Source organism: Bombus impatiens, unplaced genomic scaffold (genome assembly GCF_000188095.3).
Source record: "Bombus impatiens unplaced genomic scaffold, BIMP_2.2 scf_0017, whole genome shotgun sequence".
NCBI lineage: Eukaryota > Metazoa > Arthropoda > Insecta > Hymenoptera > Apidae > Bombus > Bombus impatiens.
The window spans coordinates 443,991-470,409 of NT_176436.1; the positions used below are offsets into that span (position 1 = coordinate 443,991).

Consider the following 26,419-nt stretch of genomic DNA (forward strand, 5'->3'; position numbering starts at 1 on the left):
GCACGTTTTTCCCTCGACAGTAGAGGGAACGCGTTCCGACATTCTTCTCGATCTCTTTCCCTCTTCTCGCCTTTTTCATTTCCTTTTTTCTTTTCCCTTTGACCCTTCCTTATTTGAATGTTATTATCGCGAGCACGGAAATATTGCTCGTATCACGTAATTGGGATACGCGCGATAGATTGTATCATAGGCGTGCTTGATTAGCAGCAACTGCGCAATGGGTGTCGGCGTTGTAAGCTATGGAGAGGAAGAGGCAAATTCGCCGGTTTCGAGGGTAATTTAATTTAACGAAACATGTCGAGGCGATAAGCTCCGGTACTGTATGGTGTCGAGCCGAGTTTCGTCGCCTGCTACATGCAGATAATACGTCGCAATTCGAGGTTCAATTTACTTTAAATAGCCGCAACGTTTATTGACGGAACGCCTCCTCTGAAAGTTACATTTACTGCCGATCATGTCGTTATTAAGTATTCTCTGTGAATTTATTCGCTGTTCCTTGGTCGCGGCAATGAAATATAGCCTCGTAACTTATAGTTATAACACGAAGTAGTCATAAACAGACTGACAGGGATATAAGAACAAAAAGCGACGCGCATCCCATATATGAGCCGTGCAACTGTGCGTTCACAAAAGATGTACAACTTCCTGGGACACGTTCCAAGAGATCGTTATACACGCTCGAATCGTGTCATATCGTCACGCTACCGCTTTGTGTAAGGACGTTACAACGATTAAGTATAATACGCACGGAAGCGTAATCGACGTGTATCTATCGTCGAAACGAGGTGTAAACGTTATACCAGCTATTGTTCACCTGGCAACACGATAAATCAGCGGAATTGATAAAACAACGAATAATTACCAGTACAGACATTCTCTGTCGACCGAAAGTACGAGTACGTATCGTCGTTTCGAAGACATTGCTCTAACAATAAGGTACAGGTTCACGATTGGTCGCGGTGTAAAGTCACTCGAAACATGGCGCTTTTAAAAAAATAATTTTCGATGTGCTCCCTTTCGGACGTTCTGCCAGTCCTGCGACAAGGTCTATTTCGTATTCGAATCGACGATACCCGATGATTGGCCGATATTTCGCTGCCAGGTTCGCGTGAATACGATCTCTTGCTTGTTGGCTTGAGCGTGGGCCTTGGGAAACGGTGTGTTCGCGCCAGGTAAGGAAAAATGTCACCAGTGACGCGATCGATGGTAATTCGACAGCTATGACTGCTTGACGTGCAATTCCGCTTCGTGTGGTTGTTCGACGAAACGAGCTGCCTTCGGTAGAAGCGGAGGTGTGTAGATGTTACACGCTTTTATGAATCGAGCTGAGGCGTTAATTTCTCGGGCAAATGAGAACACGTTAAATGGCCATATTAACGGGAGAGACTAGACAAACAAACGTTCGCGCCGTACTCGTTCGAATGGCTTCGCGAAAGAATATCAAGACGAAACTACTTCGGCCTCGACGCGAGTACAAGGGGTTGCCGACTCTCGCGACAAAATAGGGACGTTTTATTTATTCAATACGAATCCTATTTTCATTCACTTCTCACTTTCCTGTTCGTATGCTTGATATTCGATTCTGAAAGAAGCCATTCGTTACACATAGCAGTTCATATTTTAATCGCGATCGTAACGATAGCAAAAAAGGAAAAAGACGTAGCGTTCTTCTTGCCATCCTCTATAAACCGTGGAAAATCAATAGCAGCACGGCGCTATCTAGTAATCGCGGAGTACTTTGGTGGACATGTTGCAACGTGCACTGTTTATTAGCATCTATATCGTTTCATTTCTGCCGTTGTTCCTTTTTTTTTTTTTTTTAAACGTTATTTCACGCTCGTATTAATCGGTCGACCTAATTAACGGCCGCGTCGAAACTAATGGTCGAACAAGAATACGCGTGTACGAGCTGGCGCCCAGTTATGGCGCCTCGCCCTCAGAGGTACTGCTTTCGATGTTAATTTCGCGCACGATGCGATCTCCCAACTCGTATTCTCTACGCACGGACGATTAATGAGGTATATTTATATCGAAAGAACACGAGTCGTAGCATGCTCGTTGGTATAGTGCAAATGGTGTAGAAAAATGTAATCGATGTATATGCGATACATAGTTGGTTCGGCCCCGTAAATAGCGCTGGCAACTTTTCTGTTTCTTGAACGAAGGCGTAATAATATCGATGATGAAGCACGGGACAGGAAATTAGTTTGTAGCATCGCTGGAAAGGGTGACCGCGCGATACGGATATAGATATAGAAGTTACAATGGTACTGGGATATTGTTCAAGGTCGCAAAATGAAAGTTCGATTGATCTGGTAACATTTGGATGGTTTCCATCGCTATTTTCGGGTACCAAGGAAGGAAACACTGGAACGTGTTAACGACGTGAATTCTACGTTAAAGCCTGGACCACATTCGCGATGTTAGTGCGTGCAAATAATTCTAACCACTACTTAAATAGTTTACGACACGACTAAACGCACCTCACGCATTTCTAAAATGTTCTCACTGAAAAACGTTATATTTGTCACATAATTACAAGATATGTATTACGTTTATGTATTATTACGTACATGTATGATATTTATTTTAATTAATACGACGATCTGTTAATCAACGACAAAATCAACCGACGCGAGTCACGCGTATAGCGAAATCTGAATAAACGAAGAAATCTCGCGATAATAATAAATAGCATCTCTTCGCCGCTTGCACGTTGTTTAATTAAATATATAGGACGCTATCAAACCATCCAGTATAAAAATAAATAAGCTCTCTATTCTATATAAATCCAACGACACGTTTATATTAAATATATCAACACAATTGTTAATTCTTACGTGCTACGGATTAGAGGAGATCGCCAAAGAGGAACCTTGTGTCCTATTGTAGCTCGGTTCCGTACAGAGTAACAGGATTTCTCTTTCACGACTCGCGTACAGAGACAGATATACATGTATATACTATATATGTATAGATCTATATTACATCCACTTTACAGGGCATCGGGATTCGTGGAAATGTTAAATCAAATCGCGAAATCATTTTGTTGATTAATTTCATATTTGTCGTCGCGCAGCGTTTTAATTGAAATTTCAGAGTACCTTAGGCCAGTATCACTGGTTTCGCGTCTGCGAAAAAATATTTCCGCGAATATTGTCACCCTCGGAAGAATATCGAAACGATGGGTTTATTTGCGCCTGTCGATTTCAGTTGACTATCGAAATGGCGAGTTACCGGCCCCGATTAAAATCGTCGTCGCATTCGGTCGAACCGTTTGTTCCACTTCACTTTTATTTCGCCAATTCGAAAATCAAACTATGTAACTTTTTCCACAGAAAGAGGGACGCGAGGCAAATACAGATTTACGTTTTCACGATTTCCCGATAATCTTCATTGTAAAATTGTAGCAAGCGTTACAACGCATTCACTCGTGTCATTCACTCGTTCACACTTACTCGTACGGCCGTGAACGGCGCTAATGAAAATCTGCAATGATTAATAGTATGCGATAAATTGTCGTGAAACAACTAATGAGCAAACAGTTTCGCTGCTATTCAGCTAATCAATGTAACCACGTCATGGGAATACTTCGTTTCGTTGATTCCTTAATACGATTGTGAACCAAGTTTTATCGATACGAGCTACCGCGTAAATAGTGACTGCGAAAGATTCGATGGTGAACGCACTTACGTCTGTGATTTTTGCTATGACGCGATAGTCAATGTTTTAAGCGAATGGAATGATCGAAGATAAGTACATATTTGTTTCCGGCAAGCAGTGCAGATGGAAGTTGAGCGTTCTCGTTTCTCGGTAATCCTATTCGTTCGTAGTGTCGTAGATCCCACGAGACTCCTGTAAAACATCGTTTCGAGTAGATTCAACGAAACTCGTTAGAAAATCCCTCGAAACGTTGGCGCGTGTTACGCGTTAAATTTCATACGTAACTACATATTCAAGTCCTTTTTTCACTTCGTGTGCCTCTAATTTTATACGCCTCCGAGTTGAATTCTATCATGTACGCGATGCGTGTGAATTTCTGCTAAATTTTTTGGCTGATTCCTTCTTTTTCTTTGTACTTCGTTGTGCACATGGACGAGGTTCGTGCCTGGCGCCTGCAGCCTCTATGTGCTTACCCGTTTCGATCTTATCGTTATGCGAGCATATAGGATGATCTGTTGATTTTGTTAATGATTCTGGATTCTCCAAATAATATCTTTTTTTTCGTTTGATTCAGTCGTAGTGCGTTTTCCTGTCGAGCCAAATTGTCAGTAGACGATGGTAAAGAATTTTGCATCTCATAAATCACAACACGGTACACGTACACGTTTGACAGCTCGGAAATGAAATTTTCAGTTGATTTCAGTTCGCCAGGCACGGTTTTCGCGAAAATCGGGCAACGATTCCGCTGATTTTCCCGTCGGCAATTTAATAGACGATCTGCGTTCTCAACGAAGTGTCATAAACTCGTCGACACAGTCACTGGCAAACATATATCAATTTAATAGAGCAAGTAAACATCTTCGCATTATTCGTCTACTGTTTTCTTTTGTTCTTTGTTCGACTGAAAATTGTACGTTGATTTTGTACGTTGAATTGTACGTTGAAACGATACATTCGCCATCTTGGCTGAAACTCAGAAGAACGATCGCGAACGCGATTAACGAATACAGTTGTTTAACTAAGATGGTTCACATACATTTTTTTTTTTTTTTTTTTACATCGACAAAGTGTACACGATTACAGATTAGTAACATTTACTCGTACGGACAACTATAAGTATGGACCCGTTTTCGAATCGCCACGCAATCATGGACGTCGTACGTAGAATTGAAGATGAGCCTTTCTCTATACGTTTATACTCTCATTTAGATGACACGCGTGCCGAACGAGAAACACACGTTTTCAATGAACGTGTCTCGTTCGTGTCGTGTCCCTAAAAATACCTATAGAGCTCTTCTTCATCTTGTTTTGGTCGATTCTTCAATAACGACTATTTAATAGCGTAAGAGCGTACGTGTATAGGTATTTATTGTATATATGTAGATATATAGACAGAATATATATATATATATATACGTGTATGTATACATCAAAGTGTCATCGACCGTTAGTGTTTCACGGCGATGGAATGAAATTTCCGATGCGCTGATTTAATTGACACTTATTCATTTTGTCCTCTTTTCAATCAGATTTCGCTTCTTTTTTATTTCCATAGTCGACAGTCATTGGTATGTACTTGCCACACACCGAGCTAAGAGAATTTTCAGCGGAAGTCACGCGGGTCGTCCTGATCGCGTTACCTCGTGAAAAGCAACGAAAATACATCGAACGATACATCATCCTTAAAATAGTTTACAGACAACATATCCTTTGTTAGGCTTTATCATTGTATCAGATTAGTGATATATTCGAGCCTTCGCGATTAATAACAGACACGAACGAAATACACATAATTTTTTTTTTTTTTTTTCTTGACACTGTTCAACATCGTGACGACGATTTCCGTCACCTCGAGTTGAAGATGATGGACATAAATCGATGAAACATTAAACATCGCGATTTTCTGTTGTATTCTGGTAACCTTGTGACATCGTATTAATTGGATTTTAACTGTTAACCGCAGACCCACGTTGTTCGCGAGAAAGAAGATCTACGAGGGTTTGTTTCAACAGAATGCGTATGTTTTGTTATAACATTGAACGCGGTGTATAAACGAAAGAATATAGTAGTTAAAATAAACGATTACGATTAAATAAGAAAAAAACCGAGAAACGAATGAAGGTAAAGAGAAACATTGGTTAGTGTGACAGACCAGTTAACAGTTAAATGGATTTCAGTGTTAGCTACACAGATACGTTTGTACCGACCTCGTAGTTCGAATAACATGCAACATGAATGGAACCCCATAACCGCCGATAAAAACACTTATAAAAAGTATTATGTACAACAAAACTCCTTTGTACGGATTTTCACGTGACAATAAAACGTGTTAGCCAGTCGATATATATGCGGAAAGCTCTTCGAATGGACCTGGATAAAAGTATCGACAAAAAGTACATCCACCTTCGTAAATATTACACGTCACGACGTAATTGTTATTGATTGACAAGATTTACACCTATTTGATACAAGCTCCATCAAGCGCGAACTTTCGAGATCGTCGAAAGTATCCAAAGAAAAGGAACAATAAAAGCGTCGCTTACCTTCGGTTTTCTTAATAAACATTACCGTCAGGAATCGATGAACGATTACAAAGCTTTTTTCTTCGTCGCTGTTTTTCTGATTTTAGTGAAATCCTCGTGAAAGATTTAAGATCTTCTTCGATGAGCCGGATATTTTTCATAATTCTTAAAATATAGGCAGAAATTGTCGGGAATTTTCTGATGTATCTTTCTTTGCTGTTCGCTTTGTGTACGGTTTGTGGCCCTCCTTTTCTTTACGTTCCGGAAACGCTGCTCGTCGGAGAGAGCTGCGTCGTTGAATTTGATTTGCTGATTAGATCCCAGCTTTAAATCGAATAACAGCTTATTACGTATATACGCCTACGCGTGTCTCGTGACAATAAACATCCAGTATTCTTTATCGTCTGTTTCTTCTCGTGAATTGTTCCAACGGTTTCTTTATCTTCCATGATTTTTTACTTGGAAAGAATCTTCTGGTATTTTCCTCTTCGCCTCTTCTCATCCAGATTATTCGAATTTTACGATGCAGGCAGGGTTTCTCACAAAATCCCAAGCGATAAACTTCTCTTGAATAGATTCCGGTAACGTAAGTTTACCACCTACATACAATTTCCGTAGCTGTACGTGTATTCTGATTATTTTCCTTCTTTCTTGGAAGAGATGTTTTCGTTTTGGCAAAGGAAGTTTAATCTTCGCGAAATCGATTCTTCCTCGTCAAAGTTACTGCTTAGTGCGTGAATATAGTCGGTAGATAAGAATCTTCTTTGAAAGTCGTTTGTTTCCTTGGGGTTTGATGGTAATTTGCCAGATTCTACGGTGTTCGATCGACACGATCATGCTTTCAGCTATCTTCGCATAATTCCAATTCTCCTGGAGTTTGTTAGGTTACGAATTGTCGATTTCCATAATTTACTTTCGATTCGACGTCGCAGCCGATGTTAAACTGTAAATGCAATTTCTTCTTTCCGTCGCAACTCGAGGGTCCAAGTTTCTGAGCCGTCGGTAATAGTTTGTAATAGTGATAGTGGTTGTAGGTTCGGTTGCAGGTTTGATCATTGGAAACGCTGTCATGCTTGGCGCAATCGTCATTCCGCTTTACGACAGATTTCAAAATTTGCCCTTGGACGATGTTCTGGCCATATTCTACTTGCACTCGTCGTTTCTGTGATACCGCTTCATTTACGTAATTAAATCGTTGTTGTTATCTGTATCTGGAAGAAAGAAGTCAATACGAATCGATGTAAATCGCGAAGTATTTACTTTAGCTTAGTAATAAACGCGAAGCCATGAAAACACGAGTAAAAAATTATTCGAAATATTTCGACGAATGACGGATGGCTTTTGGAACTTGAAATTTTGTAGAAAATGTTACGCATCGATTTCAATGAAAAATTCCTTCTCGTAGGTACCAAATGCACAGTCGAAATGTTGGCACCATGTGTTTAATATAATATCTTCTGTCATAGTGTTAACTCGGCAGTTTATATTCGCGAAATATCGCGAACGTTTAGAGAAATGGAAAATATTTGAATTTTGAAATATTACTAAAATAAAATAAAAGTAGTAAAATAATACAATATTAGTCAAATATTACCAATATACTATTTTACTGCCATTTGTTTAGCAATGGTGGCATAAAGAACGATGTTTCGTAAAAGTCGATGTGTAATATTTCGTACAATTTCCAAGATTCATTTCTCGATGGATGGTCTTGTTACAGTAGGTTTGTGTCGTAAGTATCCGTGCTGTAGATCACGCGACGTCGACCTTTTAGAACACTATCCGGCATCTATAAGACGGATTACTTCAAGCAGTCTCGATCGAACGATCCTACTATCGTCTACTATTGTCACAAATGTTCCATTGTTCCCACTTCCGCTTATATTCTAGAAAATTTCTACATAAATATTTCTCCATCTACCGAAGTGTTAAGATTCGTTACGTCTGCGAGAAATTCCATTTACTGGAACGAAATTTTAACTAATATCAAATTAAATCGAGCTGATTGAATTTGTTTATCTACGTGAATGCGAATCTATGCGACTGTGAATTTCTATTATATGAAAGAAATCATAATTCTGTTATACGTATGAACTCCACTAGAGTCGTATATAATGTAAATCATCGATTAATTTGTAGCGAATTTTGAGAAAAATTTGAAGGTAGAATTTCTTGTATTTATCCCACTTAATAATAATAAGTAGTACAACGCATCATATATGAAACTACGCGTCTCCTGTATCTTCCTCAATTTCAGAAATTTCTAGTTTCGTACTTCGAAAATCCAATAAAATTACCAACCTCTAAAATATGTATTAACCCAAAAAAAAGAACCGGTTATATCACGATTATAACCGAGTAAAATAAATCTACTGACAAAAATACTAACTTTTCGTGGAACTGGATATCTGTCTGCCGACGGATTCGAATAGATGGAGTTCTACTGTAACCTTGAATCACCAGCGAGTTTTCCTGGTGCTCAGGCTGGAAAACTGAAGCATAACATTGCCTGAACAATCTGAATATATCGTCGCGCGTCGAGATCGATCCGGGAGGAAACGCGGCGACCCGGTCAACTAGCGCACAATGCTCGGTATGCGTGTCGTGCAATTCTTTCTCTGTCGATGTCTGTGGTCACGCGAACCTCCGTTTAACACTAAGACAGGAGGAAACAAGAAGAGCAAAAAACCGGCGGTTTTCCGCTGCACGCAAAACGGGAAACGGTTGGTTCATCGACGCGTTGCAACGACACCGTTCGTTTCTGGTTTCGCGGCCTCCTCGGGTATTTATGAGGTTGCCGCGCTGACACGCGACCAAATTCGTTGACCTACTATTTTGCACGTACATCTAGTTAGCGTGTAAGTGTACGTATACGTACAGAGGCTGATTGCTTTCCGGGTATAGAATATTTGACTTTCGCGTCGCATGCGGAACACCCGCGCTCGACTCACGCTGACCCGATACCCTAGAATACCTTGCGCTACATGAGGGGCAAGAAGTTCGTCGACGTCTTGCCAGGCTGTCTGCAACGATCCAGATTATTCGAACGGTGCTGTCTAAAGTTTGGCTCAAGAGCTCCGTGCTCTGGGATAATGGAGAAGGGATAGGAGAATCGCGTGGATGTAGATACGTTCTGGTTCTGTCTAATTTGAATAAAACTTTCGGTTAACCAGAAGGTAAATCGATAGGGACTGTGGTATCGGTCTCTGTTTACGCTTAATTCGATTATACATTTCAATGGGCCGTGCTTGTAAGAAACGATCACTTTCTATGACAAAGAGCGTGCTGAAGTATCGATATCGGTGAAGCGATACTACTTTATAACCCTTGAACTTTCGTTCCAGGGAATAGTTGGAACCAAACGAACCATAAGGAAAACAGAGGGAGGAACCGGTATTACTATCTATCTCGCCACCTTCGAATAGATCTCCTTTCTTTTTTTCGCTTCGTATACGCAAATTCGCAGCAAGGAATGTACAACATGGTGATTTAACGCATGATCAAATAGCAGTCTCATCGACCGAATTCTACAATGTGGTAATTCCACGTTCAGACCAGCGTGTACGGCAGATCGGGTCGCGATTGAGGAGGAATTAGCGGGCGGCGTATCGAACGCTTCGATTCGATCGATTTGGCGATTTACGATTGACCAAGGCTTACCTTTCTAGCAACGGACACGCTAGGATTCTGAAAGACGCCAGTACGGTTATCACGAGCAGTATGATTCCGAAAGTGATATATATCACGCCCAGATGTGCCAAGGAAAACAGATAAAGAGTTCTGTGACAGTGATCATTCGGAGTGTGTATAATGTACGTGTACGGTGGCCACATGATGTGAAGTATCCAGTAATTTCCTGTAACACAAAGAAGATCAAGAAGCTCGTAGGGGGAAGAGTCGTTTGAAAATGCATGTTAGAAAATGTCTAACTGGATCATAAATAGAATTTCAAAATCTGCTTCATGGCGAGCAAGTTTTTACAAAATTAAACTGCAAGTTTGTTCGTGGAAGTAAGGTTCGAACCACGATTTGCGAAAACTTTCACAACGGTAAAAAGTTTCGTGTAAGCGGTAACGAGCGAGCTCGTGTTACACTTGAAGCAACAGCAACGACCTGGTCGCGAACACGAGAGAACAGAAGGGGTGTAAAACTTTGAACTCGTTACTGTTTTTAAACGGACGCAATTGCGTCCGTAAACGTACAGCATGCTTTATAACGCGATCACGAAACGAAAATTAGGTTGCATCGGTGCAGTTTACCACCGACGTCTAGCAATTACCCGGCGGCAGAACGCAATCGATCGCTTTTGTTCGCATTGTTTCGAGCCGTTCAAAAACACGTTCTGTGCGACGCGAGTATTCGGGGATCGAGTACCTCGACACTTAAATTCTTTATAACTTACAGCGTTCTTTTTCGTTATTCAAAATTAAGTCGCCCACGAACGATGGAAATTTTATTTCGAACACGAATCATAGGTTTCGAACGCGTAGTTTACTAAAATATCTATTTCAATACGTTAATTCGTAATTAAACGCAATTAAACGTAACATATTCCTGCATTTTCGTCCATTCAAAGCTTCATATGCATTCGAAACCTAATAGCATCGTCTCCCGTTGAATATTACGTGAGCACTGATACAGTAGTAATATTTGAATGTTATTTGTACTGCCATACCATTATTCGTATTATCTCGTTCATTCTCTTATTGTAACGTTACATTTTTCCGTTACCGACTAAAATAACGAGATATAATAAAAATCCTGTAATCCTCAAGAAAAATAAGAAAACAAATATTTTACATGTATTCTAACAAAAATTCGTGAAACCTGTTGTTATGTATCCAGAATGACAGAGATTATGCTCATATTGTATCCAGAACTGTGGCATTTGGAGGATTAAAGCTTGCAACTCGACGCTCGTGACAAAAGCATTAACATACGAGAAGAATTAAACCGAGTCACGTGAACGATGTATTTCTCGCAAGAAACAAACTCTCACGGGATAAATGTTACCTGGATGGCAGTAATAAAGAACTTTCTCGCTCTTGCATTATAGAATCTCGAATTTTCCTTCGACTTACCCATCACGAACCACCCCAGTAAGAAGCATGATAAGACGATGATGATCAATTTCCTGAAAGAAATTTGCGATCTGGTCGACGGAACCGAGAGCATTTCTGGTCTCCTTGAACGTATCTGCGAGTAGATAAGCAACGGCATAAGCATGCTTCCGAATGTTCCACCAATCACCATGTATATGGGTATCCTTCGCTCTCTGGGACATTCTTTCGAGAAACTCAAACCTGAAACAAAATCAGGACGAGTTGTACGAAAGAGGAACGAATTTCCGACGTTTCCTTTCTAGCGGCACGCACGCTCCAGTATAATCGTTTTTGTTTTCGTGTTCATTTACAGTCGAACGAGCAAATATATCGCTTGGATCGATATCAAAAAGTTTTCGCGCTGACTGCGTTGAATAATGTAATGGTAATGACGTTGCCTGACTTCTGCTCACTGTGTCGCGTCCTATTTCGATACTTAACTAAGGATAACTTGGCATGCGACTCTTACACGCCTGATTCTTACTCCCTTGCCCCTTCGCGACCTACGATTATTTATCACTAATCTTCAAAGAACCTCCGAACAACGTGTCAACCATTTACAAGGCAAATTCTACGTTTTCCGAAAGCCTCGTAATTTTAATATCAGAATACATCAGAAGAAGATCGAGGTTTAGGATTTTTTGAATTTTTTGGAAACCTGATAGAACCGATCAATTTTTTCTTGTATTCTTGCCTGAATTTGGATTCTCTGCATCGAGTCAGACAAATCGATCATTTGATATTATTAACACGTCAATGTCGAATATTGCGAAGATTCTCGGCGACTGACACTAGATCGGACAATGATTTCGTTGATGGTCAATAGTAATATAAATAGTAAATAATATAATGGTAAAAAAATATATAAATTAATGAAACGATCATATTCGTAAAATTTGTAATGTTTTGAATATTACAATAAAATATTACACGCATCATGAGGCTAATTTTAGAACAACAAAAAATATACTTCGCTATACCACGCATAAATGTTTAGAATCAAAGTGATATGATAAAAACAAACAAGTGTATATAATCATATTTTAAGTCCTAATTAAGTTCACGATAAGAGTCATTAGTTTTTCCCGAAGCACATGCATGTTTTTAGTAATTACAAAAACAAACACTCTGATCCGTTTATTTTGGTTTGGTAGCTCTGGCATTAAACAATATTGTTCCTGCACTGTAACTGTATTTAACAATACGTCATACTGAGATAAGTACCCTGATGCAGTGGGCAAAACACGCTAAAATTGCCTTGTATTCAACGCGTCAACTGGACGAAGAAACAGCTCTTTTCTCAACCTTGTGTAATATCCGCACAGTAAAATTTCCTTAGTTATTCAGTAACAGTTACACTACTGCAGAGTCTAATACTAATTGATTAGCGACGAGTGTTATTCATAGATACACGTGAAATAAATAAACACCGTAGATTTCATTTATCCCGCTGCGCTGTTAAATTTTCTGGAATTCACGCGGTTGGAAGGTTCATCGATGTTGGTAATTCCCGTTTCTCCGACCGCGTACTCTTTATCGATTCGAAGAACGTTCTATAACTCGAAGAAGAGGTGAACGCGCTGTCCCGGGCGACTCGCGCGAATTCATAGTCCGCGAGGGAAACTCGCTGGCGGTGTTTTTTCGCATGTCATAAGTAGCGCGCGAGCTTGCGTGTCGTAAACCAGGCAGGGTCAATTAGCTTGGAACCGATGCCCGCGTTTCATCGAGTCTCGGCTCAGGACCTCGAGAACGTGCTTCGATCCGTAAAATGCTGTTTCGTGACGATGCGGCGCGGCGGCGCGGCAAGAGCCGTCAGTATCTGCATCTTTACCCACGTTTCGCTGCAGATTTGAATCTAACCGGCCGAGTTTCTATTATTCACCTTCGAGGCTGATATATCTGATATTCGCGTTCCTCTTACTTGAGAAGCCAGGACTTTTTCAACGGCCTGTTAATTAATTTTAATGTCTGAACTGTGGATATAATAGTAAGTTGTAATGACTTGTAGGTAGGTAAATGTAAATGTTAGAAGATAGTTTAACGAGATAGTTAACGATCGACGAACTGAAATGTTTCGATGCTTTCTAAGATTTGTCGAGTCTCGTTCTTTATCGTGTCGCATCGTTTGGAGTAGATTGGGTCGTGCTATACCGGTAAATTATATGGAATCGCGTTAATACGATAATCGCGACCTATCAGAGAAATAAGATTAACGAGCTGCTTCGACATCACCGGTACATTTCCTGCATCGTATTAACGTCCAATAGTATGCAAATTGAAACGTGTGTTTTACGCATTGTTGCATATATTTTGATATGATCGGTTTAGGAATCGAGAGGCTTTTAGAAAAGAGGAAAACCCTTTGTGCATGTCAACGGATCGTAACGTGAGATATACTTTCGATATGAAAACTGAAAGTACTAAACTTAAATAAAACTTCGCAGGGATATTACTGACAGACTAAATCGTTTTTCTTAATTTATATCGCGGCTGTCGTAAAATGAAGTTGCTACTATTTGTTAATTAGGAAGCTTCACCTCGATACGAACAACAAAGATAATCTCGTGGGATTTTTACCGTACTATGGACAAGTTAGTTGTCAAGTTAACTCTTTTCAAACTAATGGATGTGGAAACCAGGATTGGTGATAACGTTACAAGTAACGACAGCTCTCCGAGTTTCGCAACTAATTTATTGATAAGCCGAGTATTGATTCGACGTGAACACGAAGCGGTCTGTTAGGTGTTCGTAGATTGATGCTTTGTACATGGTACTACTATCTCGTGCTATTTCTTACAACTTCGTAGCAAACTATTTGTTGACAATTCATAAGAAAAGTAATGCAAATATTATACAGTTCGAAATATTATTTTGTCATCCAACTAACAGTATAAATATATGTATAGTACTAGATCAACATTGACATATTCATAACTACCGGCCATTTGATAACGCGACACCAAAACAATAACGTTCGTTCAGTTGTCCACGCATCGATGTTATTTATTGTGTACTTAATAATTAACACGTTCATCACCAGCATCGTACATGTACACGATGTTAATTTAGATGTAATTTTGAAGTGAGGAAATAACTAAAGAGGAGGAAAAAGATAATTCTCGAACATTCATTGTTTAGAATAAACATTGACACACTTTTTAAAACAGAATAACTTTTTAAAAATTGGATCAAACGAGTTGAATATTTTTGAGAAGTTAGAAGGATTTAATTTATTAGATAACGCGTAACAAAAATTTTGGGAAAATTGCAGTTGACCGGTATCGCGAAAAAGATAGTAAAGGTCACTTTTTACAACCTTTTCATCTGATCCTGTAATGAAAATTCATAAACAACACGTTTCCTGGATATGCCAGTCATAAGCATGCCGAGAATTTCATCGAAAACGATTAACCTTGTTATCAGCTGCAAACAGTTAACACTGATGAAAATCTCAATTTTCTATGACTTTCGACCTATAACTCGTTCTTCGATACCTGTAACTTGTTTTTTTATCAATCGATTTCGATGAAAATTTTCACGTATATAATTAATACCAACATAGAATTAACGTCTACAAAGCGTACTATTTAAATTTTCATTATAGGTTCGGATAAAAAAGTTGAAAGTGACCTTTGCTACTTTTTTCGCGATTCCGACCAACTGTTATTTTTTATTTATTTTTTATTTTATTAAACATTTTTTATTGCACGTCATCTAATAAATTAATATCCCTTAGATTTCTAAAAGAAGTTCGAGTCGCTTGGGCTAACTTTAAAAAGACTATCCTGTTTTAAAGAGCGCGACAATACTCGTGTTCCTAACTATGTATAAATAAAATACGATTTAAGGTAGACGTTTTGTTCCAATTTACTGTGGCAACGAATACGTTAAGAAAACACGAATGTAAATTTCATATATTATGACGAGCATTATGGTGACACTAACGCTGAACAAAAATCAATATTTTCAAAGTAACTTTATCAACCAGTTGTCCATCGTGTATATCGTTATCGACGCGTTACCAGTGATAAATGCCTCGTTATCAATATACGAGGCACATACAAACGCTATTCGATCGTCATCTGATTAGTAAAACGTTCACGCTGCTATTGACACGGTACAGAAGAGTATCCATGCTATGCTATTACCGTCAAGTGGATTTACTTCTATTAAAACACATCTAATCATGTGAATATTTCGACGAGAAATTAATGTCATTCGGAAATTAAATGAACGATGACGTTTTAAAATATCTGAAGCACTCTAATATCTGGAAATCGAATTAAAGTTTCCCTCGGTTAAAAGTATATTGCAATTACAGACCACGGATGAAAAACGTGATAAATCAGATTTCCTGTATTTTACAAAACAGAATTTTTTAATTCGATAGGTTGTCAGCCAATTGTACATTAAAATTAACTTTGCGTTTGAGACTAAATATGTATTTCTGACAGAATATTAATAATATTACGGTAATTATTTACAAAGCGGACAACATCATCGATTTCCGTCGTCCTGGCGTTAGTTTCCGTGATATTCGTAAAAGTTTCCATTTCGACGATAGCATGATTTTGATGATCGAATAATCGCTTTTTCCAATATCTTAGAAATGAAGGCTGAAGTGCTTTCAATTTCGAATAACAACAACACAATATAAAGCTTAATACAAATTGCATCTGTCTTATTATTTAATTCCTTAGCTTATTTCACAGCAGAAAATAATTATCTATAGCAAACCTAACAAATTGATTTTTCTTTCCTGTATGAGTTGAAAATGATTATCGTAAATGGATTAGATTGGATTATATAAAAGTACGGGTGCCGTGAGATGTAGCCAGAATGAGGGCTAATCGTAACAAAAATCGAACTGAAGCTCTTTGAATATATTTCAAGATCATTGAAATTAGTGACATCGTCCGCGTCGTAAATAATTATCAACATTAGCAAATTAATATGAATAAACTTACACTAACCCAATAACTGAACTAATGTGATTTGTTTCCTACGAAACACAATGGATCTATTACCTGTTCTTAAAAGGTGAACATTTTCGAATCTCTCAGGTTAATTGCTTTTTCAACCATTTCACGCTGAAATATTCCAATTTAACCACCGAGCGACATATAAGTCAGAAAATCAACAAAAATTTTATTATATTTTCTCCTGTGGTCTTTACTTGCAAAATACATACATACGAAGTAGAAGTCCGATTGCGAATGCGGTAAAAGCGACCATTTAATTCCCTTCACTTACCGTAAATAAACATAAGAACCGGGACAGGGGACAAGCACATCAGGCAAACAGTAACCACCCTGGTTCTGCAGACAACCTTCAGCCCTCGAAACACAAAGTCGCAGATGTTGTTCGCTTCGAGATTCGCGTCCTTCAATTGAAACACCACGGAACCGTAGGTGAGGTTCCTGTTCTCCATTGTGTTCTCCGGCACTTTGGCGCTGCTGGTGAAAAGCCGTCGCGACTCATCGCCTGAAAACTGAACATCAACAGAAACATTCACGTTAATTGCCTTCTAATTACCGTACTAGTTATCGTATACGTCGTTAACTAATTATATTAAGAGCTACTCTACGAGAAGCTATTTAACATGAATATCGAAGTTTGGCGAGTTATTAAGTTTCGAAGCTCGTCAAATGGAAAAGAATCGAAATGATTTGCGATGATTTCAGGTCGCAAAACGCAAACTCGAGCGTAGGACGATAGATAAGCCACAAGCTTCTAACTTGAAGCTGGAGGAAGTCAATGTCTGTGATCGTCGAATTATAGTAGAATTGATACACATATGTATATGTAGCGAATATCTAGAGGCTCTCTAGTTTACGCAGTTATTAGACTGATTCTAATTAATAGTCATTGTTCCATGATGAATGATATACATGTATAGAATATTTTCTATACGGCAGTTTCAGCGTGTCGTTTGAATAATTAATCTGTGAAAAATATAGCTACAATGTTGACGAAACATTGAGGTAATGTTTCTATTGGACGCGGTCTACGTTCGACAGCTTTGTGTAGTAGTAATTGCGTGTGAATGGTAAATATCGACCACTATATATATCCTGTTCGATACATAATTATTCCATGTATATCCTGTTGCCTTTCTTCTCGGTTAAACAATTACACATTTACAATTGTAAATGATACAATTTGTAAATGTGACTCTTCCGACGAATAATCAAAATTCATGTGCCTCGTCTTCGTGATTATACGAGCTGAACCGAGACTATCGATGCATTTTTGTTTGGAAAGAAGATATAAATGATAATCGCCATCGCCGTCGAAAAGGCCAAGTGGAAAGGTGATTTTAAAATATGAACACCGACCATTTCAACTCTAGTATGTCGTTCTCGTACGCTTTGAAAAATAAACAGAGACACCAAGGTATGGCTCGTGGTTTCAAATATCCAGAGGTCAGAAAATATCTGTAGGGTCACCTTCTCGTTTCAGTTTACTCGAATGAGTCTGAATCTTAGGATGATCGCGCGAATTCGTAGCTGTAAAGCGGTCGTTTCGACCCAACCGGATAGACCGTCTGGAACTTGGCTGCTTTTTACGATCCAGCCATTTCTTTGATCCTCCCGGGAGGGGGATTGTTTCTACACATGACCACAGGGCAGTTCGTTATATCATAAAGATTTTAAGCCGACACGATGGTGGATGCAAGGTCGCAGACTACGCGACAAGATGAAAAACACGCGACCGTATTTCATGATGAAATTGTCAAACGTATCAAACGTGTCATCGCTGGGCGTCAAACTCTGACCATATACATCGTCCTCGCTAACAAAATTCGATAACAGCGTTGACGACGCGTCGAAAAAAAAAAGTTTTAGACAATTGTGAACTAATCATCGCGTGGAGTATTTTATTCGAGTATACAGGCTCGGTCGATACTTTGTTCGACGAATACACCTCGAAAAAATAGAGGGAAATAATCCTAGAGCGTGTGAAAAATTCTGCGTTCGCGTAACGATGTTTCACCATGGTAAAACCTGGATGAAAAAATGTAAAATTTCGCTGAAAAAGTTTGTTTTGTTGGGATATGAGATACGAATAAAAATACCCTTCGGAAATGAATCCGTAGGATGCTTTCAAGGAATTGTAGTGTTGGCTTGTACTTTGCCTAACGAAATTTTCTTAAGAGGATACAAGAGGTTTTAAGGCTTTCAAGAACGAGGGTACTGGCTTATAGTATACAAGGGGAAAACGCTTTTTGGTGGCGTTCCCTTTTGTTTTTGTTATCGAATATCCCGTATAATAAATGTTGAACTCTGCCTCTGTGTCAAAGGTGAATGAAAAATATCGTACCTGCGATACAGAGCTGCTGGCTCGTCTAGAGTCTTCGAAGGTATTTGGGCCATATCCTAGAGAGATCTGAACCGTACTTCCGCGAGATTTGGCGCTGCCCGAGTTTGCCTCCTTTTGCCGAGATGGAGATGAATTTCGATTCTCGTATACACCTGCAGAAACGTAAAAAACAAAATTTTTGTCACTGATACCACAAGTTTCTTTTAGATAAGAATTAAGTAACGGTCAAAGAAGCGTCATTGATATGTACATATACTTTCAAAATATTGTCTTAATATCTAGCGTATTGATATTAGGCTAGTCCATAAATTTATGGCTTTCACGAATGCAAGATTTTCAGTTTTTTCACAATCGTTTGATACGATTTAACGAACCATGTATTTTCTATCATTATTTGCAACCTTTTCCCCTAACATTGTGAAGATTTCTGTATTCTTTGCTTCAGCGATTCCGTTGGTTTTAACGCAAATGAATTTTTGAGTAGATTTCGCAATTTTACAATGTTGTGAGAGGAAACTCCAGCTAAAGCATTTCGAGGAGAACGGGGAAGATGGTAATTCATCGAAGTAAAGTCCGATGAGTAAGGCGGATACTACAACAGAGCTTTCCATCCAGGATCTGGGAGAGCCATTTTTGTTAAATTTACGGCGTGACCTTTGGCGTTATTGCGATGAAATAATGTCTGTTGTCCAATAAATCTTTATATTTTATATTAACAACAAGAACATTTTTATATGCAACCAGAAAGTCGAGAGCTATTGTACGATCCATGATACATAGGAGATAGGCAAATATTATAATTTACGTTCAATACGAAGTGAAACGCGAATGAATTTATGGGCCATAGAATGATATGGTTGATTCTACAGAAGTGGGAATTATTTGGTAATAATTTCGTCCACATACTTTTTCATTTCCTCTGCGAATTGTAACAAGTTTCCGGTATGGCAGAGCACATACTGGTGTTGCTACAAAAGTTATCAGACAAATAAGTAACAAATAAAACATGTATGAGATTTTACTGGCATTTTTAAAATAATTATCTGCAGGGAACCGAGATTTCAATAAAAGTCTCGTATAATTAACTGTGTTTAAAACTTTTTATTTGAAAAAAACCAATGTTTTTTTCACGTTTTTACCGCAAAGAATTAGTGAAAAGATAGTTAGTTTTCTCAAAGATTATTTATAAAGTTTAAGCATCCAACATTTTACATCAATAGTAATTTGTGATCATGTAGATTTTTAGTGAACTAACTACCAGTCTTGACAATTGTTAAGTTAAACTTGAAAGTTAAAAGAGAAATAATTAGAACTAGCTTTTAATCTTTGCAATTGTCAGTTAAACGTAAACTCGAAGATCATTGCATTTTTAAAACCAATGAATAGTTATTCCTTAGATAAACAAACTAACGATAAATCTTATGTTCTTTATTGTAAATAGTGTATTTACAGAAACTACGGAGTAATCGGTATAAATCGGGTTCAGACAGAACAGTTAAAAAAACACGAACAATTTCGTTTTAAACGGTTCAACTCCTTTTATCCTCGACATTGGTCGCACGACAGAATCCAGTTATTAATTTTCTTTGTGAGCTTGTTCTTTCCATGCCAATAAATCGTACACGTTTTTATTTTACGATTGGCCAGAATTTATGGAAGTAGAGTTCCACGTAGTGTCTCAGAGATAATCAATAATAGCGCGTAATCTTTAACGCATCGATAATTCGCTGTTTCCTAAGGTTATTTCAAAGCAAATTACTTTTGTTCGATACATTATTTATTGCGTCGTCGGCAAGTGCCATAGCTTTTTCTTATAAAGTTTTTCTCTTTAGCAAGGACGATAGAACGATTCAACGTAAGAGTTCCATTTCTTTTTTAATAACGAGCAATACGCATGAACGATACATATTTTGCCAAGGAGCCTGAAAACCAAGACTATAAAAGAAAGAAATGTATCGTTGCTAAATAATGAAAAAATTTATTTTCTTTAATTAGTTTGTTCTTTTAACCGACAGTATACGTATGTTTACCGAAAATAATACGCGATCGTAAACTTTTTAACAGCACCGATTCATAATGCCACATGATCAACAAAAATTAGGTCACTACGTTATTTCGTATTATTATTCCGTGTAACTATTTTCAGTGCTCATATCAAACTACACAAATCGTATCATAGTATTCATAGACCAACCATCTCAACGATGACTTTGTCTTCAGTTTCACACGATGCCTATTCCGTTCTAAACCGTGTTCCGTTGTCCTGGTGTGTTACGTACACATTTACAAGATTTACTCAGCTAGATTAATGCGGTTGCGTGAAAAGCGACGAAGTGTCACGATGTTAACCCGCTCCTATCATTATCCATACTACACTCGTCTATAATAACTCCGACGATCAGATAGGATTATTAGCTTATCGAGAGATCCTATTTTTGGAGGAATGATCGTCCTGAGTGTCGCTCATCCTCGTCTTGATCCTCGATGTTAAATTTGTAATATCACTTGCATCAGTTTATATACTTGAAAATTTGATATCAATCCCTGTTAATCAACGTGTGATCAGATTCGCTTGTCTGTACTTCGATTACGACGCGGCGGAATCAACGATCTATGAAACTGCTCGGCAAAACGAATAAAATTTACGGCCCTCTTGAGATGTCGCGTCAAATTAGTGGGTAACGAGCATCGAATTGCCATAAGACTCCGGATACGGCGAGAACGTAATTCAATCACGTTTGCTGGAAAGCGTCATACGTCGATCTACAGCGAGAGAACTCGGCATCGAGAGGATTAACGTGATTAATTATTTCATCGAATGTAACGCCATATCGATGACGCCGTTGAAGCGTTATAACGGTTTTCGTTTCCATGGAGTGGTAAATATCGTGGATGAAACTGAATCCTATAACACTTGTTCTTGTTCGTAAATACAAGCAAAGCACATGCCGTATAGCTTTAGTATGGCCGTATTCGCGTACATTAAAAACGCAGCTGCGATGCTAACGATATTATGGTTGAGCATTTAGAAGATTACAAAATCTCGTCGCTTTTATATGCTATTAAATTTTATTGGACTTTGTTTGTTCACATTTATTCGCGGAAGTATTTGCACATTCTATAGAAGCTCTATATCCGTTGAAATAAATTATATCTTTATCAACATACGCTACAATAGCTATTTTGTAGGAAACTATGTTGCTTCGCAAAAATATTCAAACTGAGACAAGAAGAGAGAAAATACAATTTCTATAGGCTTATTATTTCAAACCGTACATATCGTTATTTTGTGAGAAGCCTGTTTTATTGTACCTCTAAAGTAACTCTCAATTAGTCTTGACACAAAATATACTAACTTCGTGATAAAATTTTATTTCAATAAAAATAGTTTTACTATAAACTATACGAAGACTTCCGTCACTGATCTAATACCATCAACTTCAAAATTACGTAGAAATTATCATTGGATAGAGAAACCTAGTTATAAATAATTAGTTTTCACTTCCTATTTTAAGAGAGACAGAGAAAATTTCGTGTCCGATTTTCGGTATCCCATCGCCAATCGGATCAGCATTCTCTTTTAGCATTAGCATTCTAGCATTCTCTTAGAACAAACAAACTCTTACCTTGATCGGCAGAGGCCCTTCTCGGATCGTGCGCCACCATGTTCGCCTTTGCGGCTCTTCTGTCCTGCAAACCACTGAGGCTACCCCTCGGAGTTCTGTCGATCGTGTCAGAATCGATACCTCGCCGTGTGCTTCTCGTCTCTTCCTCATTAGCACCGATCGATCCTCTGGGCGCGTCGTTCATGCCAATGCTCCCTCGCGAGGATCTGTTCACCTCATATGGAATGATCGAGTTTCTTGGACTCTGATTCAAGCACTCCGACGCTATGGAACCTCGCGGGCTTCTCTGCGGGCTACGATCGACCAGTTCCATGTTGGTCATGCTTCCACGGGGGCTTCTCGAAGAATTGGGTATCAAAGAGTGTCGAGGACTGCGAGAAGGAGGATTTCCATTTTCAGACATCAGGGACGTCCTTGAAGCGTTCAGAGGAATCAGACTGTTCCTCGGGCTTCTATTGTGAGTAACGTCCGGTACCAAGGAATTTCTGGGACTCAAAGGAGCTTCCGGAACCAAAGAATGTCGCGAACTGTATAACATGTCAGGTGCCAAGTTGGTATCTGGAACCAAACTGTTCCGAGGACTTCGAACTCCGTTACGGGAACTTCTGTAATAATCATCCGGAACCAGGGAATTTCGCGGGCTGCGACTGATCTTCTGAGTGAACATGTTCCGCGTGTCGCCATATTGATCCCGCTCCAGCAGAGGCTTGTGGTGGATGGGCTGAAAGGTCAAGGGTATATCCTCGAAATTGATGAAAGCAAAAGGAAATTGTAAGAATATAATCAGCGTGGTGAATCTCTATGGGGGAATTTCGCTGATGCCAGGAAGTTCTAAGAAATTCGAGTGGAACACACACTACGATATAACCATGCTCTATTTTTCACCTCAATTTCGTTCACCTCAACCACGTTTTTAACCAATTAATTATTGCAAGGCGGGGGACAAGTATGACGTAGAACAAGATACGTCGTTTGACAATTATTTCCAAAGATGGTTCGAGTATTGGCACACGTCGAGCTCGCTAAGAATAAATTTTTTCCACAACAAGTTTTGCGGATTTCTCGAAAGTTTCGAAGCCATGCTCCGTCACATTTAAGTGTCGATACGCGTTACTCGTCGTGTGCCGGTATCGATTTAGATTTTCTACTTTCTCGTCTCCAATTCACGTGAAATATTTACAGATCACTTCGTGTTTGAAGCTTCCGTATTGTGCGATACATCAGCTTGTCTTATCATTAGCACGCTCGTACGACTCGTACGAGTCTAATTGTTCATGCAAATTCACAGGATGCGAGGGGATAAATCTAAATAGATAGAATTGTCAATTATGAACAACCTCGATGTCGTTTCCCATTGATAAAGCAATATCGGGCACGATACTGCCCCGTGGAGAGCGTTGACGTTCCATAGTTCCTCGTAGACTCGTCGGTGGCAAATCGACAGGTTTATCGGTTGCCACGCTAGCGCGTCGTCCTCTTGGTCCGGCGATCGGCGACGTATGACCAAAATTCGTCATATTGCGCGATGCTCTAGAGCGTCGCGATGATGTGCTTCGATGCAACATCACAGAGGCATTTTCTCATCCCTGAAAAACGAAGGTAAAAAAATCTTTTTAATTAGATGACATTTAATTAAAGTAGTTTCTACTGATTCAATTTTTACTGATTGTTTTTCCAGCGACTGATTAGAATTTCATTATTCCAGATTTGCAGGAATTATCTGTGTTGGAATTAAAATGTTCGCAGAAAAGAGTCGTTATAATTTCTTCGTTTACAATTTCTCCGAATATTTTTCAACAAACTTTTTCAACTTTAATGCGATCGATAATTGACGATGTAACAAAATTTAATATGATGATATTGACGTGCGAAATTTAAACTTAGGAGAAACGACGGTTTACGTAGCACGCTGTAACGCATATCGAGTCAAATATATTTCTTTTACTTCTTCACATCGATCTTAATAAATATTTTCTGTATTGCTTATTCGCCGAGTCACGTTCGCTTTGTTAAATTTTTTGATTAAACTTTACGAAGAAGTTTCATGTAAACAGAGAACTTCGTGTCTTTTTCGACTGATAGGCATAGTAAAGACCCATAATGTACTGGTAAACGAGACCATTTGACGAAATGTCGAAAAACGGAAAGCTAATCAACGTACTTTACTTCTTTTATCGAATATTTTTACTCGGTCAGCATGCGAAGTGTCCACGAACACGAAACGTACGATCCTCGGTATACGCTTAGCCTGGAAAAGATAATCAACAGTATGGAATCAATTTCCCGCAAGCTACAGAACACGCCAGGTACGTAATAAACCGGCTTTTATAAAGATGACCCAGATACGTACGCGTCGCGTTGCATCGCTCATCGGTTTCGATTCGCTGGCTCGTGATCGCGACGAATATTTCCATGAAATAGCGCGAGCAATAGGTAAGCGAGCAGTGATCCATTCGAACGATTAATCATAAACGTGACCGATCAACAGGAGGAAATAGGTCCTTTATCTAATAAAAGCTATCCTTCAACCATCAAACGAACTGTAATTGAATTTTCACGTTATTGAGTTCGTTGAATCACTTCCGTTTTACCAAACGTAGTCAATGATACGATAATGTACGGTTTGTAATTGGAAATTTAACACAATCGAGAATCGAGATATTGAAACGATAAATGAAACAGACGGTGGGAAAATAAAAAAATAATCTTCCTGTAGAAAAGTATGTAAATTTGATGTATACGATGAAACGCTAGAACAGCGTCCACCCTATACAAAGCGTATCATTGTAAATCCATAAAATTTCCATAAAAGATCGTGAATTAATTATTTTGACAACATTGGTGGTTAAATCTGATCAGATAAATTGAACTATTTCGATGCAATTTTTAAAGGTGGCAAACGCTAAAAGCTCTTTCAACCGATAAATATCAAAATTAATAAAAACACGATTTTCGTTTCTATTGAAAATCTTCCCTTGTTTATCTTTTCGACCCCTTAATTAATAAATCCCTGGTCCCTATAATATTATGTGAATTATAATTACGTGTTCTAACTATCGAAAATAATATATTTTAAAAGTTCTTCGTGGACTCGTAAACACGTCGGATCTTATAAATGTATTTCTTGGGATTAAATCTACTCAAAGTTACAAAGATATAAACATAAAGCGCTTTTTATTCGTTTTGCTTCTTCAGATTGGTATACTTGTTCACTTCGACAGATCTTACGAAGTCGTAATAAAGCGATACACCCGAGAGCGAAGCTTTTTATCCGAGAAAATTGCATTCCGTGCCAGTCATCGGATATTTAATAATCCGCCGCTGCTAGCATTAAGCTCGACAGAGGATACGTGGTCATTGGTAATTAATGTTCTCGACGCTTTTTTTTTGAAGGGGAAACGGCAATAATTTATGTAAATCGAATGAATATTGCGTGCGGCCATTGCGTAATCGTCTAACTTTTCTTAAATATAATCGAAATGGCATCGTATCGCGAATATGAGAAAAGAAATGTGGAACAGCAATCCATCCGACAGCACGTGATTTACCGTAGAACTGCTTGAACGCGAGTCGAAATACATAGAAAGCTTGTGGATTGAAGACAATTAAAAGACCTAAATGTTATTACAATATTTTCCGATTTTTAAGTGGAAGGATTGAACCTACTTTCAAGTGATTTGAAATTCTTTAAAAAAAATCTGAAGTAATCTTTCAAACTGTAAAATTTAATTTAAGTACTGTATCTACACATAAAATATTATAATCGTTTCGGGTCCAGATGTTGAATAGTTATCTCTTGGCTGATTTCGATAGCCTTGAAATACGGTGTCAAGATCACCATTCCGATGAACTTTTTCTTATTTTTCGTATTGGAAAAAGTTATTCAGAATGCTGACCTTGACAAAATATTTCAAGAGTATCGAAATTTTGCAAATTACAAGTTAGTTGATCATCTTATTTGGCGTAAAATTGTAAAACTGTAAAGTTGTACAAAGGAAGTCTATAAGCACCGATTCGTAACTTACAAACTCTGTAATATTACGAGTTGATCAATAATTTCTCAAGGGGCGACAAACAAGGGAGAAAAATATTACGTTTCTGTATGGACTAAAGCAACGTGTTTTTCACTTCGTTTCATACTGACCATCGTCGTTAACACATGAACGTGACTGGATTCACCGAA

General features: G+C 38.5%; 1 protein-coding gene across 1 annotated transcript in view; it reads right to left on the reverse strand.

Moving 5' to 3' along the window:
- Positions 1 to 583: 583 nt before the first annotated feature.
- The window catches only part of LOC100749311, a 34,665-nt gene continuing 8,829 nt past the window's right edge, over positions 584 to 26,419 (reverse strand). The window contains exons 2-8 of the mRNA XM_003484501.4: positions 23,574 to 23,822; positions 22,237 to 22,957; positions 18,611 to 18,762; positions 16,541 to 16,778; positions 11,267 to 11,488; positions 9,846 to 10,041; positions 584 to 7,396 (exon numbers count right to left, since the gene is read on the reverse strand). Of these exons, the coding sequence (XP_003484549.1) occupies positions 7,387 to 7,396; positions 9,846 to 10,041; positions 11,267 to 11,488; positions 16,541 to 16,778; positions 18,611 to 18,762; positions 22,237 to 22,957; positions 23,574 to 23,801 (1,767 nt within the window). The 5' untranslated portion in view covers positions 23,802 to 23,822 and the 3' untranslated portion in view covers positions 584 to 7,386. The remainder of the gene's footprint in view (positions 7,397 to 9,845; positions 10,042 to 11,266; positions 11,489 to 16,540; positions 16,779 to 18,610; positions 18,763 to 22,236; positions 22,958 to 23,573; positions 23,823 to 26,419) is intronic.